Source organism: Myotis brandtii, unplaced genomic scaffold (assembly GCF_000412655.1).
Source record: "Myotis brandtii unplaced genomic scaffold, ASM41265v1 scaffold668, whole genome shotgun sequence".
In the NCBI taxonomy this organism is placed as follows: Eukaryota; Metazoa; Chordata; class Mammalia; order Chiroptera; family Vespertilionidae; genus Myotis; species Myotis brandtii.
The window spans coordinates 1661444-1676335 of record NW_005370597.1 but is presented as its reverse complement, the minus strand read 5'-3'; the positions used below and the strand labels follow the sequence as shown (position 1 = coordinate 1676335).

The 14892-nt window shown below is 44.2% G+C and overlaps 1 protein-coding gene and 3 long non-coding RNA genes across 12 annotated transcripts in view; 2 read left to right on the top strand and 2 right to left on the bottom strand.

The window, feature by feature from the left end:
* The window catches only part of LOC106723876, an 18312-nt gene extending 17253 nt beyond the window's left edge, over positions 1–1059 (top strand). The window contains exon 3 of the long non-coding RNA XR_001359615.1: positions 602–1059. This is a non-coding gene — a long non-coding RNA (uncharacterized LOC106723876). The remainder of the gene's footprint in view (positions 1–601) is intronic.
* LOC102262766 overlaps positions 1–3737 on the bottom strand; it is a 20063-nt gene extending 16326 nt beyond the window's left edge. For all 9 annotated transcript variants that reach the window (XR_001359609.1, XR_001359614.1, XR_001359608.1 and 6 more), the window contains exons 1-4: positions 3641–3737; positions 2427–2455; positions 1069–1151; positions 65–108 (exon numbers count right to left, since the gene is read on the bottom strand). This is a non-coding gene — a long non-coding RNA (uncharacterized LOC102262766). The remainder of the gene's footprint in view (positions 1–64; positions 109–1068; positions 1152–2426; positions 2456–3640) is intronic.
* A 64-nt stretch (positions 3738–3801) lies between these two features.
* On the top strand, positions 3802–14215 carry LOC106723877. The gene is made up of 3 exons (XR_001359616.1): positions 3802–3883; positions 13610–13772; positions 14136–14215. It is a non-coding gene; the product is annotated as an uncharacterized LOC106723877 (long non-coding RNA).
* On the bottom strand, positions 7686–8104 carry LOC102262144 (uncharacterized protein C8orf59 homolog). Its single transcript, XM_005881029.2, has one exon. The coding sequence runs from the start codon at positions 8060–8062 to the stop codon at positions 7760–7762; it is 303 nt and encodes a 100-aa protein (XP_005881091.1). The 5' UTR covers positions 8063–8104; the 3' UTR covers positions 7686–7759.
* Positions 14216–14892: the final 677 nt, after the last annotated feature.

Sequence of the window (14892 nt, the reverse complement as noted above, 5' to 3'; positions counted from 1 at the left end):
TTCATACCCCCCATCTGAGCTGAAGCAAGTTAATTAGGACCTACATGACAAAAGGATTACATACACATTTGAGGTTCCGATGGAGCCAGGTTTCTCTGGTGAAGGCACCTAGAATTCAGAGAAAAGGAATGACAGGCTGTCCTTAACAGGGGTCCTTTTCTAACAGAAAAAAATTGTTTGGCCCCACTGGTGTGTCTCAGTGGTTGAGCAGCGAGCTATGAACCGGGAAGTCAGGGCACACGCCTGGGTTGCGGGCTCGATCCCCAGTATGGGGCATGCAGGAGGCAGCCCATTAAAGATTCTCTCTCATTATTGATGTTTCTATCTCTCCCTCTCTGAAATCAGTAAAAATATATTTTTAAAAAATTGTTCGCACCCAGACTAGGACTAACTCCACAGGAGGAGTTATTCCACTCTCTCAAAGGTGCAAAACACTGCCCAAAGGTACTCGGCCACAACACCAAAACAGTGCTTGGAGCCAGACCTCATTAAAGGCAGCGCTTGCTCTTCCAACAGTGTAACACCATCCAAGGCATCACACTAGCCTGGATAGCTGACAACCGCTGGATAATTCCTGAAACAGCTTTTTTATTTGTTTCAGATACCCTGGCACCCCAGGCAGAAGACATGGATACAAGTATCCCCATGAATTAAATGTTGACTACAAAACAGAGGCCTGGAAGCACTGATTGAAGACCATGCTGCCAAATCCTTTAAATGAATAGGAAACAAGAATCCCTTTGCCATGCCTTCAGTCATTTTATCCAACATTCAGAGAGTTTCTGCCATGTGCCAGGCACTGAGCTTGGGTTCTTGCAGTGAACAAGGTAAGATACAGTATCCTTTCCCTTATGGAATGTACAATCTCCCTATAAATTCCTCAGATGGAATGATACAGATAATCTCAAAGATGCTACATGCCTTCAGACCACAACTATCAAAATCCTACTCAGGCTGAATTTGTTGGGGACACATATAGGTGCCTTTGCCTCCCAATGTTTCCTGATGGACAACGACTAACAAAAGGCCCGACACATAGGCAATATTGGGATGAATAGGGACGTTTACCTGAAATTCCATACACAGACTGTCCACCTGCCACTAATTTCCTCTATTCAGGAGGGCCAAGGATGCCCAACTTTCAAGTCATCCTAAAAAGAAAAAAATTTCACTGTTCAACATCCCAGATTAAAACAGCAGCTCTTAAGGTGACACTTCTGTAGATGTAAATAGAATGCCACCTGCTATTTATAATTTGCTATATTTTTTTATATTCACAGGAATTATTTTACTTCCCATTATTTGCCTTTTTCTTGGCCATGTTACCATTAAAACTAACCATTCCTCAAACCCTCTAAATATCACTAGTTTTAAGACCCCATATATAAAAGGCATATTCACATCGAACATCTGAAGTATTCAAAAAAAAAAAAAAAAGCATTCAGCTAAGGGAATCCTTTTAAGGGGAAGCCAATTGATAGAACAAAACTAGCTTTGATAAATAACTCCCCCATCTCCCCAACATTCTCACCAGTTCCTCCTATGGAAACTAGGAAGTCACTTTTCACAGAAGCAGCAACTAAGTCAGCTCTAATGGATAATCCCCTGCATCACCCTGAGTGAAAAGTGTTTGCCTAGAACGGAGAATGATCTCTTCTCAGAAAATTAGCATTCCAAAACAAAATCATTACCAAGGGGGCTCAAGATTTACTGTTCCAAAAAGGCAACAACTCTGTTCACCGCTGAAATAAGAAACCACAAATATCTGGTCAGCCTAAACCAGTAATTATTACGGTTGTAGCTAGGCCAAGTGTCTAGAGCCCCTTAATCAATTGCTATTTTTATATTTTATTAATGAAGTAGAGAAGAATGCCCATAATTTTAAAGCAAATTCACATCAACATTTTCCTATAAGGCATTCTCATACAAAGTACAGCTATGAAATCCCTCCACAAAGGGATCATCCTGACTAGCTCTGTATGGTGGGGGAGTGGGAGCCATGACATTTTATTTCAGAGTAATTAGCAAAAATCCCATGTACTTCCTGCCTGTATAAGGCCCCCTGAGTACTTGGTAGCCTGACTTTTTCTCTCTACTTATACATCCCTTCATGGCTTGATTACTTTTTGTGTTTCCAATGTGTGATTCAAGTGACCTCATACTACCAAACCTATTGCACCAGAACCACTTAGAAAGGTCTGGATTTTTAGGTTTTTCCCTGCAAAGTCATGCTCTTACAGATTGGATAAGCACATATGCTGGCATCCTGGTATAGTTAACAACCAAGTTGGCATGAACCAGGCCCAGAATGCCAACCAGCTATGGGCTGCTGTTCTTCCAGCAGTGTAACACTTGCCTAGGTATAAGGCAACCTAGGCAGCTGCCTACAGCTGGGGCCAAAGGTAGGTGAATGCAGTTGTACTCACCTGACACTGCATCTGTCCAAAGTCCACAACTGCAATCAAAACACTCCAGGTTAGTCAGCCAATAGTTAGTGAACACTTGTGTGGGGTTCAAGACCCCAGGCCCCCAAACCCCGTAACTATGTGAGGCCTGAGCTACAGAAACAATAACAGGCAATAGAACAATTTTCCCTTGGTTAACGTTATTTTCACATGTTATTGTTACTTATGTCCCTCAGCAGTTCAACAGGATCAAATCAATGGTCTGGTCAATAAGTATCAGGAAACTTAATAGCCAATAAACAGCTGGCAAGTAACTTAAGTCTCTACCTCAGTCTCCTGATTTGTAAAATAGGAATGTTATTAATAGTACTCTGTATGCAAGGTGGATGGGAGACTTAAATGGAATATAAATTATGCTCATAGGATAATATCTGGTATAGAACAGGCACTCAATAAACACTTGCTGTTATCAGGAGTTACATTACAGTCAAGGAGATGATGGATACAAGTGAGTAGAAGGGAAAAGTCACCCTGGGAGGGGAAATTGGAAGGCTAGTTAAAACTAAGTTGAGGAGGGCCTTGATTGTTGGGTCTCTTTAAGAACTATAAAAGCAGTATTTCAGAAAAGTAATTGGTCTCAGTACTGGATGTGAAAGGAACTTGAGACAGGTTGACATTCCTGCCAAAGATCCTCGACTATTGGTTGAAAACCAAGATGTTTGCAAGAATGCTAATAAACATTCCCAACCAACTCACCCTTATAATTTACCTTTATTTCAGGTTAGTGTATCTAAGACCATACCTTTTCCCAGCCATCTCTAATTTCATTCCTAACCGCCTCTAAATGATTTAGAGCAAAAAGTAACTACAGGGGGCTTACTGTCTAGGTCAAAAAACTAATCCCTTTCAGGGCCTTGGGTTGAAGGAACTGCCGGAACTCCACCGGCCACGTGTTCCTCACCACCTTACCCAAGCCCCTGGCCCTCGTGCCTGGGGAGCTAGGCTCTCCACGACCAACTCTATGTGACTCTCCAGGGACAAGAGGGATGGTAGGAAACAAGGGGCGACCCTAGGGCTACGAACTCCCACAGTCTTTTCAAGATGCCCTCCAAATCCGGGGTCAGGAGGAAACGAACCCCAGTTTCGCCTCCTGCCTTGAAAGAAGCCTCCCCACCGCTGCCTCTTGTCCCGGCAGGTAAACCTCCAAGGCCTCCCCCGACTTGGTCCTTACTCACCGCGTGCCCGGAGCTCGGAGCTCGGAGCTCGGAGCTCGGCCGGGACACTCCAGTCCCCGCAGGGGCCGAGGAGGAAAGGGAAGCCGGGAGCCGAGGAGAGCCCCGCCCCGGGGAGGTTCCGGGGCGGGGCCCCAGTGGGCGAGGCCTGAAGTCCCGCCCAGGAAAGACCGAATTGGAAAAATGCGAATGCCGAGGCATAGATGAGCATACTCCTTATTGGACTTAGACCCCAGAAGAGAAAGGGTAGGAATTCTAACAAGGGCTGCATTTATTTGACTCTCATCCCCTTTGTTACTTATGGGTTGAAGGGGCGCTGGGTTTGGAGTTGCCAAGGAGAAAACCTGGTGTGTCCTGGTGCAGCCGTGTGTCCTGCCTACCCACGCTGAGCGCCCCCGGGACGCCGGTTCTTACACGTATGGCGCCTTTCCTTTCCTGCAGGCTCAACCTACGCTTTTCCCATCTCCCACGCAGATCCTCTTTCTGCCTTTCTCCAGCAGCGCTCTCACTCGGCTAATGGCTCGCCCACCCACAAAGGTCACCTTGGTTTTCAGAATCTCTCCAGGAGGTTTTCGGGTAGATTATGCTTGTCACTCACTCCTACAGCCTAACCCTGCGGGACTACATCCTGGCGCCTGCAGTGGGATCCTTAGCCGAGCTGCAGCAGCTAAAGAGCACTGGCTTTCCCTGCCAGACTTGCACCGTGGCACACTCAGCCAGAGAGGCCAGATTGCTCACCAAATTACCAGCATTTCCTTTGAACGTTAAAACTTCCTTCCCCACCTAGCTGAAGTCAGTATGATTCTATCCTGCTGAACAGCTGGTGAAGCTGGAGCCCAGAGGGGCAAGGGCTCAGCAGCAGTAATTCCTAAATCCATACCCCAAATTCTGGAGCCTCTTTCTCGCTGTCCCGCCCCCTCCATCTCCTATTCTACAGGCTCTGCTGATCTATCTCGGTGCCAGGTGAGCCACTGCCCTTGGCATCTGCCAACATGTTTTATTATCTTTTCTCAGCTTTTTCATAATGAAAAAAAATGTGCTTCCTGTGCACACAGACCGATAGAGCGTCGGCCTGCGGACTGAAAGGTCCCAGGTTTGATTCTGGTCAAGGGCATGTACCTGGGTTGTGGACACATCCCCAATAGGGGATGTGCAGGAGGCGGCTGATCGATGTTTCTCTCTCATCAATGTTTCTAACTCTCTATCTCTCTCCCTTCCTCTCTTTAAAAAATCAATAAAAATATAAAAAAAAAAAATGTGCTTCCTATGCACACAGACTTCTGCTGAGAAAGCCCAGAGCCCTAAATTGATTTTACAAGAGACCCTAGGCCAGAAGGCCAGAGAGCCACTAGAGAAGTGGCAAGCACAGATCCTCTCCAGTTTTGATGGGAGTTGGACACAGGCTGTGGTTGGAAAAAGGCTTACATAAATACAGTAATTAAAAAAGTCACATGAGCTGTGCTGGCTTGGTAGGCAGGAGCTCTGCTTTGCAGTTAAATAGGAATGTGGCTGAAGACTGCTGCCATAATCAATGCCAGCATCCGGCTGTCACAGTGTGTTCATAAAGGAGGGTTATGAGAGCTATAAAACTGGGCAGATTGGGTGGGTAATTGTCCTTCGGAGCTCTGCTAAAGGAGAAATTACGTTGGCATCTCATATATTTTGCTTTCATTCCTTCCAAACACACAAAATGGAGAAGGCAGAGCTATCCTGAGGATTCATGAAAAGGAAAGATGAGGTTTATGTGTATGCATGCATGTGTGCTTTAAAGAGACAGGAACTAATTGAGGCTAGGGAGAAACTAAGGCCTCAGTTAGAAGGACCAATGACTTGATGACAACTAGATTCACAGATTAGTCCAGGTAGAAGGCAGGATTGTGTTGAGGGAAGGCCAACCATTATGAGTAAGGCTGAGCTGTAGGCCATGTTCTCATGTTATATTAAAAAGATGGATACCTTTTTTTAGGAATAGGCCATGCAGTGTCCTTAGTGGAAAACCTAGATTATGATTTTTTCATTTTCTAGTTTTAAAAAAAGATTTTTCTTACTCAACTGTAAATATATATATATCTCAGGACCTTTCAGTCCACAGGCTGACGTTCTTGCCACTGAGCCAAACTGGCTAGGGCTTTTATTCAAACTTCTTAACCTCCATCCTTTTAATTCTGAATTCATTTTGGTGAGTTGATTTATATGGTCTTTTACCTATAATATCAACTACTTTTTTGCTTGTTTCTTATTCTTGAAGACAAGATTGTTACAAATAATAACAAAAAAGAAAAGGAAAAATTCCAGAAAAAAGTGCAACCAGATAAAAGGCAAAGGATTAGGGTAGGCCCTTAGTTCTGAGTTTGGCTTCATAATGGAAAGGTTGGCCCCAAGGGACACTAGGTCCCCAACCTGCTTTCCCACTTTTCACTTTCTCCTCCATTTTATCCTCTTCTTGCTTCCTTCCTTGATGCCTTTTGTTCTTTCAAAAAATATATATATATTATTTATTTCAGAGAGGAAGGGAAAGGAAGAGAGAGAGATAAACATCAATGATGAGAGAGAATCATTGATTGGCTGCCTCCTCCATGCCCCAAACTGGGGATCGAGCCCTTAACCCGGGCATGTGCCCTGACTGGGAATTGAACTGTGACCTCCTGGTTGTGACCTCCTATGAAGGTTGATGCTCAACCACTGAGCCACACCAGCTGGGCCCTTTTGTTCTTAAGACTGTCCTTTTCCTCTCCTTCCTGAACAGGAACCACCAGTAGAGAAATATTTAATAATTGTTCTGTCACACTCAATCAACAATTTTTAAGTAATCATTTGTGTGGGTATCACAAACAGATGTAAAGGGGTAGATTGTGCATTCCCCATACTTTCCCTCCCTCATGATTGACTCCCTCATAATTATTTGGTTCAACATTTATAGTGTACCTACTGTGTAAAAGGTATATAAACCTGAAAGAGCCAGAGTCTCTTCATTCCCTCCAATGGTTGAAATTAAATTATTAATATAATGCCCTCCATATAAACAAGTACAGCTCTTTACAAGATAGGCAATGTGGTACAAAGAATAGTGGCAGGGCATCCTGGGATTCTAAACTCCCTCTATAGCATTTAGGGAAACATCATGGTGACATCAGCTAGAGCAAAACCAATTCCCAACCTTCTTGATGTTGAGCAAGTTCCAAGACTTGGCTTCCTCCTCACATGCCTCCAATCACCCCTTCATTTGGTTTCTAGACTCAGTTAGTCTATTTCTATACCCCTCATTTTCTCACCATCCCCAGCTCCACAATGTCCAAATTGGCCCTCTATTACTGAAACCATTTGCTGGAAATTCATTAGCTGAACACATGGGAAATTACAGAGGAGATTTCACTTGTCACTTAGGCTCAAATATAGAAAGTAATTTTAAAAGGACACTGGCGAGAGGCTATATTTATCTTGCTTGTTTGTGCTGAGTTGTATCTTACTGTCTTTCATTCTCTTTCTGGCTACCTCACTTCTTCCTTGCTTGTTTTTAAAATAAATATTCACCTTTTAACCTTTGTCTCGGGTTCTCTTATCTTGCTTTATAGAACTTGAGACACTAGGCACTAGGAGGGATACAGTAATGAATAAGACAGACATGGTCCTTACCATGATGGAGATTACAGTCTGATGAGGCAGGTGAACATCAGGTAGAGTGAATTCAGATTTGATCACAGGAAAGCCTTAACAGAGTTAATTGCACCTTTCTGATGCTAATTTACCCTGCAGTAAATGGTCATGAAAAAATAGCCAGAATCTTAGCATGTTTGTGGGGTTAGGTAATAAACGAAATATATTCCAAGAATGCAAGGAAACTAAGACCTAGATTTCTGTGTGATATATACAAGTCTCCTGCGTAGGGAGAACATGGATTTGGGAGTCAGATGTGGATCTGATTCTAACTTCATCACTTACATATTAGCTGTTTGACTTTAGGCAGGTAACCTGAGGGGGAATGGAAACCTGACCCTCTGGTTCGTGGGCCAGTGCTCAACCACGGAGCCACACCAGCCAGACCAGAATCTTTTTTTTTTCTTTTTTTGTATAAAGCATTTAATTTATTGGTCTTTGGGGGAATCTGATGCATCACCAGGTGCATTACAACTGAGCCATTAATCTCGTAGCTTCGTCAACATTCACTGGTCTGTTTTCCTGACTCGGCTGAAGAGCCAGCTGTTTCTGCAGAGGTTCGAGGGAAAGGCCTTGAGAGAAGTGAGCAAGCTCCTTCTGTATGTTCACAAAAGCTTCATTCATTCTTTTAATTTTTTCAACGTTCTTAATGATTATCTTCTTAAGATTCGTGGTAACTAGTTTTGCTTTACTCTTCCCCTTAAAGTGTTTTTGACTGGCTACGTGAAACACATTCCTGGGCTTCTGCCCTTTCCATTTGTTCTTGGCCATTGTCTCTCACCAGGCCGACCTCTCACCAGGCCGACCTCACACCCTCACGCGGCTGCTCCCAGAATCTTTTTTTCTAAAAGTAGCTGTTTGGACTGAGCTTAGGCAGGCATATCTTGAATTCAAGAATAAACCTGCCAACCTCTTCATGTCCCATTTAGCCTAGGGAATCTTTATGAGAGGAATTGCTAAATTCTTTTTCTTTCCAAGCCAGGCATGCTCTGGGGAGATGAATGCTGCCAAGAAGGCTCATTGCTCACAAGAAAAGGAAAAATGGCAGCTGCCATTTCAGGCACTTAATAAGTACACTAAATTGAGAAGCTGCTGATTTGTTTTACCTGGTTCCTCCTTCCTGATAAAGAAGAAATCTCTTCAATCAGAGGTTCTTTGAAGATGAGATGGAAGGCTGAGCTTCAACTGCAGAAAGTGGCAGAGGCAACATTCAAAGGAATAAGCCAGCTCAGCTAGCTCAGCGGTCAGCACCAAAATTCCTGGATTCCCAACCTCCTCTCCACCCCTAGGAAATTTCAGGTTGCCTTTGTTCTGCAGAGTTCTTTTCAAAGGGGATGAGTTTAGTTGTCCTTTACTCCTTCACCATCCTTTTCCTTTCTTTTTTAAGAAAAATTTTTTAAAATATATTTTTCATTGATTTTTAAAATAATAATCTCACTTTACAGATGAGTAAAACTGAGGCTCAGAGAGGTTACATGCCTGACTTACAGTAACATAGCTAGCCAGCAAGCAACAAAGCCAGGTCTTCTCATTGTAACTCTAGTCTCCCTGCACTGCCTTGCTCTGCATTTAAATATAATATGTATGTGACATCATAATATGGCATGTGATATATGATATGGAATATAGAAGACATGCATACTATATTTGGTGAATTATGACATTCATTTTTCTCACTCAGTAAATATGTATTACACATCTATTATGTGCTTATCATTATTCCAGGTGCTGGGGATAGGGCAGTGACAAAAATAGACAAAAACACAAATTATTGCCTTCATGGAGCTTATTACATTCTAGTGGGGGATAGAGACATAAGATAATTATGTAAACTGTATTTTATTATGTATGTTATCATAAGGGCTAAGACTAAAAATAAAGTAGAGAAAAGGATAGGCAGATGTGGCAGTTGCAGTTTAAGGGTGCAGGAGGATCAAGGAAAGCTACACTGAAAAGGCTACATGTGAATAAAGACCTGAAGGAGATAAGGGAGTGATCATGTAGAGGGGTAGCTGGGAGGGGGCAGCAGCAGAGAGAAATGCATATTCAAAAGTCCTGAGGCAAGAGTGAGCCTAGGGTGAGGCTAAGCTGGGGAGAGAATGGGATGGTAAAAGATGAGGTTAAAGAGACTGAGAGGTTGGGATCCAGATGCCAGATCTCATAAGGAAATGAAGTGATATAATGCAGATGATATGCCATGATGTAATAATACCATGACAGTTTATTATGTTTTTCCATAACAAATTACCCCCAAACTTTAAACATTTATCTCACCCAGTTCCTGAGAGTCAGGAACTGGGAGCAGCTCAGCTGAGCTGACTCAGGGTCACTCAAGAGGTTGCAGTCAGGCTGTCTGCTAGGGCTTCAGCCATGTGAAGGCTTGCCTGAGGCCCTGCCTCCCAGCTCATTCATGTGGCTGTTGACAGAGGCCCTCACTTCCTTACCACATGAGCCTCTCCAAAGGAGTTTCATGACATGGCAACTGCCTTCCCCCAGAGCAAGTGATGTGTGTGTGTGTGTGTGTGTGTGTGTGTGTGTGTGTGTGTGAGAGAGAGAGAGAGAGAGAGAGAGAGAGAGAGAAGAAAGCCAGTGTCTTTTATAATCTAATCTTGGAAGTTACATACCATTACATCTGTCATATTCTATTGGTCACACAGATAAACCCTTGTACTATGTGGGAGGGGACCCTTTTTGTGAACGAGAAGCATCCTGCCTAGTCTAAAAAAATGATCACAGGGAACAGAGCATTTGTTCTGTCTCTCAGACCCACTACTGGTTCTGTCCAGAGATGAAGACATGGCTCTCCTGAGACCTAAGCAGGCCTCTTGCTCAAGTCTGGCAAGGCTCCCCCTTGGTTTTGCAACCAGAGTCAGCCAATTTCCTAAGTTGAGCAGCAGATGGCATCACAGCCTCAGGAGCAAGCAGCTGAGGCTGCTGGCAAGAGCAGCAGCCCTATTAGCAACTGAGGCTTGTGCTGGGCATCAGGGAGCTCCTGGGTGGTGGGAGCCTCCCCGGCTCCCAGCTCAGGGAAGTTTCTGTGTTGTGCTTGCAGATTGGGTATCTCAGAGAGCAGAGCCTGGAGCCCCAGTTAGGAAACATGACAAACACAGGGTCTTTTCTATGGTCTTTTCTGAGAAAGATGAAAATCAGAGATTGCCGTACCCAGAGCAACTGTTTTTTCATCACTGCCTGTCCTTTACTCACAAGGGTCTGATGGAGTATATCCTGGTTTGGAGGCTGGCAGGTCCCCTGCAGAAGCTTCTTGGGGTGACTAGATGGCACCAGAGACAATTTTTGGCATCAGAGGGCTCTGAAAACCATCTAGGGAATCCCTTTTTTTTTCCTTTTCCCCTCCAGTGACCCAGAAGAGGAGCTATACCCAGAGCCGTCTCCCAGCAACACAGGCAGGGTTCAGTCCTGCAGACCTTCTATTTGTGCCTCAGTCTCCTTCCCTGTCCTTGTATTTCTGACTCCTGCTCTCTGTTCTACCTTTTCTCTCTCCTTCCTTTTTCCCCTGTCATCTCTGTCCATTTATGTCTTTCCCTCTGTGGATCTCTCTTTCTCTGCCCCAGAGAAAAGAAGAAAGCTAGTTACCACACTGCCTTGGCTGTAGCACCATTGCCTATCTTTAGGGACTCGGACCCTTCCCACTAGGCCTGCCTTCCCACCCTTATTCCCTTCCTTCCTGCTGCTGCTGCTTGATGGTTAGTCCCAAGGAGACCTGGACAAAGGGAGGAGGTCTAGAGGTCACTGAGAAAATATACTGGAGTCTGTGCTCCTTGCTTTGTAGCTGTGGAAAGGAAAGCCTGCAGGGGCTTCTCGGTATGAATTAGATTCACTGAAGCTCTGGCTCACTACGCACCCATCTTTGCCCCTAGAATGTGAGCTTGAAGGCAGGATTCTTTCTACCTCATTCACTGCTGCATTTACAGTCTCTAGTACTCAATAAATATTTGTGTGTTTTTATTTTTGTTTATTGATTTTAGAGAGAGACAGAGGAAGAGAGAGAAAAGAAAGAGGGAGAGAGAAACACTGATTTGTTGTTCCACTTATTTATGCATTCATTGGTTGCTTCTTGTATGTGCCCTGACCGGAGATGGAATTAGCAACCTTGACATAGTGGGACGACTCTCTAACCATCAGAACTACCTGGCCAGGGCCTTAATAAATATTTGTTAAAAATAATGAGAGGACGGATGGAAGGATGAATGCTGAGCTCTGCATTAGGCACTGGAGTACAAACATTAGCATCCCAATTCGTAAGGAGAGAGGGACACTCAGAAAAGCAATCATCTATCATCCAACATAGTGACTATGAGGATGGCAGTTGTAGAAGCTGCAGTGGGTGCCTGAGTCTGCACTGTGAAGACAGGGAAGGCTTTGTTCACTCACTACTTTAACAATTATTTATGGAGAACCCACCAGTACCAGACTCTGGGTTATAGTGGGAAATAAGGTAGGCTTCCAGTTGGGTGTGGGAGTAAATAAAAAGGTAGTTAGTAACAAAGAGGATAAATGCTGTCCTGGGGAAATAATAGACAGTGGACGCAGAGAGCAGAGGCAGCTCGCCCAGTATGGGGGATTCTGGAAGGTACAGTGGTGAGGTGAGTTTAGGCTGAGATCTGCCTGCAAGGTTAGTGAGTCAGCTGGGGAAAAAGGCAGGAAAGAGAGTTCCCGGCTAAGGGAACATCATGTAAGGTCAAGAGAGAATGGCAAGTTTCAAGGAATTGAGTAACAATTGAGCAAGAGGAGTGGGTGGGAGTGGGGTAGAAGAACCGCCAAAGCCAGGTTAAAAAATTATGCCTTTACCTTGAGGGCTTGGGAAACCATTGACAAATTTTAAGAAGGGAAGTGATAAGATCAAATTTGCATTTTATTTTATTTATATTTAAAATGTTTTTATTGATTTTTAGAGAGAAAGGGAGAAAGAGATAGAAACATCAATGAGAGCAAAACAGATTGGCTGCCTCCTGCACATGCCCTACTAGGGATCAATCCCACAACCAGGCATGTGTCCTGATTGGGAATCAACCTGGTGATCCTTTGGTGCAGGGGACCATACCCAACCAACTGAGCCACACTGGCCAGGCACGTTTGCATTTGAGAAAAATTACTCTGGGTACAGTGTAGGAAATGGATGGTGTAGGGCCAGAGTGGCAGTCTAGAGACCAGTGAGGGAGTAGTTCAGGCAAGAAATGGTGGCCTGAATGATAATATCGGTGGGGCTAGAGGTCATGTTTGAGTCGAGACTGAGGATAATTAGTTTTCCTGTTGAAAACTTGGGGGAGAGAGGATGCTGGCATTCCAGAGAGAGAAAATGCATACCCAAAGATTTCAAGAACTTGGCATGTTCTGGGAAGCATATGTAGTTATGTATTTTTAGCTTGTAGAGAGGGCAGAGGGGTAGTCGTGGGAGATGAAGTAGGGAGGAGCTAACCTTTGCTGATGAGCCTTCTAATCCCAGGGTGAGACCAGACCTCTTTTGTTAGAGTTGGGAAGACAGGGGAAATCATCCTCTACAGACACCTGAATTATCTGGAGGGTTTCCAGAGGGTTCTGGTCCATCCAGGCATTTTCTGATCAAATACATAACCTGAAAGACAAAGGCAAATAGTATCTAAGGAAGTGAAGGTGGATGTGGGAACTGGAGGAAGCAAGTGGACCAAGCGAGGGAGTCTGGAGATGGGAAGGGGCTGCCTGCTAAGCACAGAGAGGTGAGCAAGGCTGAGTGAGATGGGTCCCATCAGAACCTGGAAATTCCTCCTCCAGAATTGTCCAGTCTCTTCACTCACTCTTCTTTGTTCTGTCTCCAGACCTCAAAGGCCTCCTACAGATATCTAATTTTTTTTCTCCAAAAGAGAAAACAACTAGTGTAATGTTTAAGAAAATGGGCTCTGCTTCTTTCTTGATTTGTAACTTAGAGCAAATCACTTACTGGAGTTATTTTCCTCACCTGTGAAATGGGGACAGTAATAATGTCTACCTCATAAGTGCTGAAAGGTTGAAATGAGGTAATGTGAACAGAAAGTTTACCTAGTGAAGGCTCTCAATAAATCTTTGGTGTTATTAAGATTTTGCTATGAGCCAAATGGGGTGGTGGGGGTGAGGGTGGGGTAAGGTGAGGGGAGAGAGAGAGAGAGAGAGAAAGAATGAGAGAGAAAGGGATGTAAATGAGGAAGGCTGAGTGGAAGGGAAGTGAGTTCCAACCTGTGCAGAATTCTTCAATGGCTTCCATGGCCTGTGGGGCAAAATCTTACAAAGTCTGGTTCCTGCCCCTGTTCTGCTTCATCTGCCACTGCTCCCAACCTCACTTTACAGACTAAACATGACACTACCATCTGTGATTTCAAGAGCATGCAGGTTCTTCACACCTTACATGAGCTGCTCTTGTGGAGACAAAAATGGACCCTCAAACCTGCCTTCATATCAAATATCAGGAAGCTTCCAGAGACATGGAGCAGATGTTGGGAAGAGGCTCAGGGTGAGTACATTGTGAGGGGGATAGGGGACAAAAGGGGAGAGAGCAGAGAAAGGTAGCATGGCTCAAATAAATGGCATTTGACATAGCACAGTAGCTCCTCAATTAAAATCGTTTCGTCATAACATTGATGAGATGCCATAGGAACTTAACTCTTGTTTATATCAATTACCCTATGGTAAAATTGGTTTCATTATTCATTGTTTTGCCAGAAGTCACAGAACCTATCAGCAGGCCAATGGACATGCTTGTTTGGATAGTGAGGCTAAGACTGAAGGAGAGGCAGAAAAGGGGAGATGTTTAGGGGAGTCCCAGCATCTATCTGGCCTTTTACACCCTCCCTTGTTTTCTTTCTCCTTCCTTTAGGGTTCAAGTTCCCTGGAAGGGAAATGCAAGCCTGGGAGTATTACGTAGAGACTTATTTGTTCCTTTTAGGAGCTAAGGCCCCATGATACAAAGGTCCCATGACTATGCAACATGGTGTGGAAAGTAAAGACTTGTGCTGGAGGGTTGTGGGAGCCTACAGGTGCATGTAGCTAACCTGGTCTGCTATGCCACAGGGGCTGCTGTGAGGATTATAGGAATTAATACATGGAAGCACTTAATGCAGTGCCTGGCAGAGAGAGCTCTCATCACTATTATCCTAGCGTGGGCAGGGCCTGTTTCTCCGAGGAAGTTTGGTTACCTTCATTGGATTGTGCTCTCTTAGAAGAAAAGGGCTATTATCTATCTTGTTTTCTGTTATATAGACAATACCATATCATACTGCCTGGCATAAAATCACTACACATTTGTTGGATAGATGGATTAATAAATTCCCATTTTCCCAATAAAGAAACCAAGGCTGAGAGTTTAGGGGATTAAAACTATCCAGCTAAGTTAGTGGCAGAGCAGGAACTGATATCAAAGCCTCCTAATCAGAAAGATGCAGGCCCAGAGATTATTATTTTTTTCTTAATTGACTTCAGAGAGGGAGGAAGAGGAAGAGAGAGAGAAAAACATCGGGATCATTGATCAGTTGCCTCCTGCACGCCCCACACTGGGGATCAAGCCTGCAACTTGAGCATGTGCTTTGACCGGGAATCAAACCATGACCTCCTGGTTCATAGGTCAACACTCAACC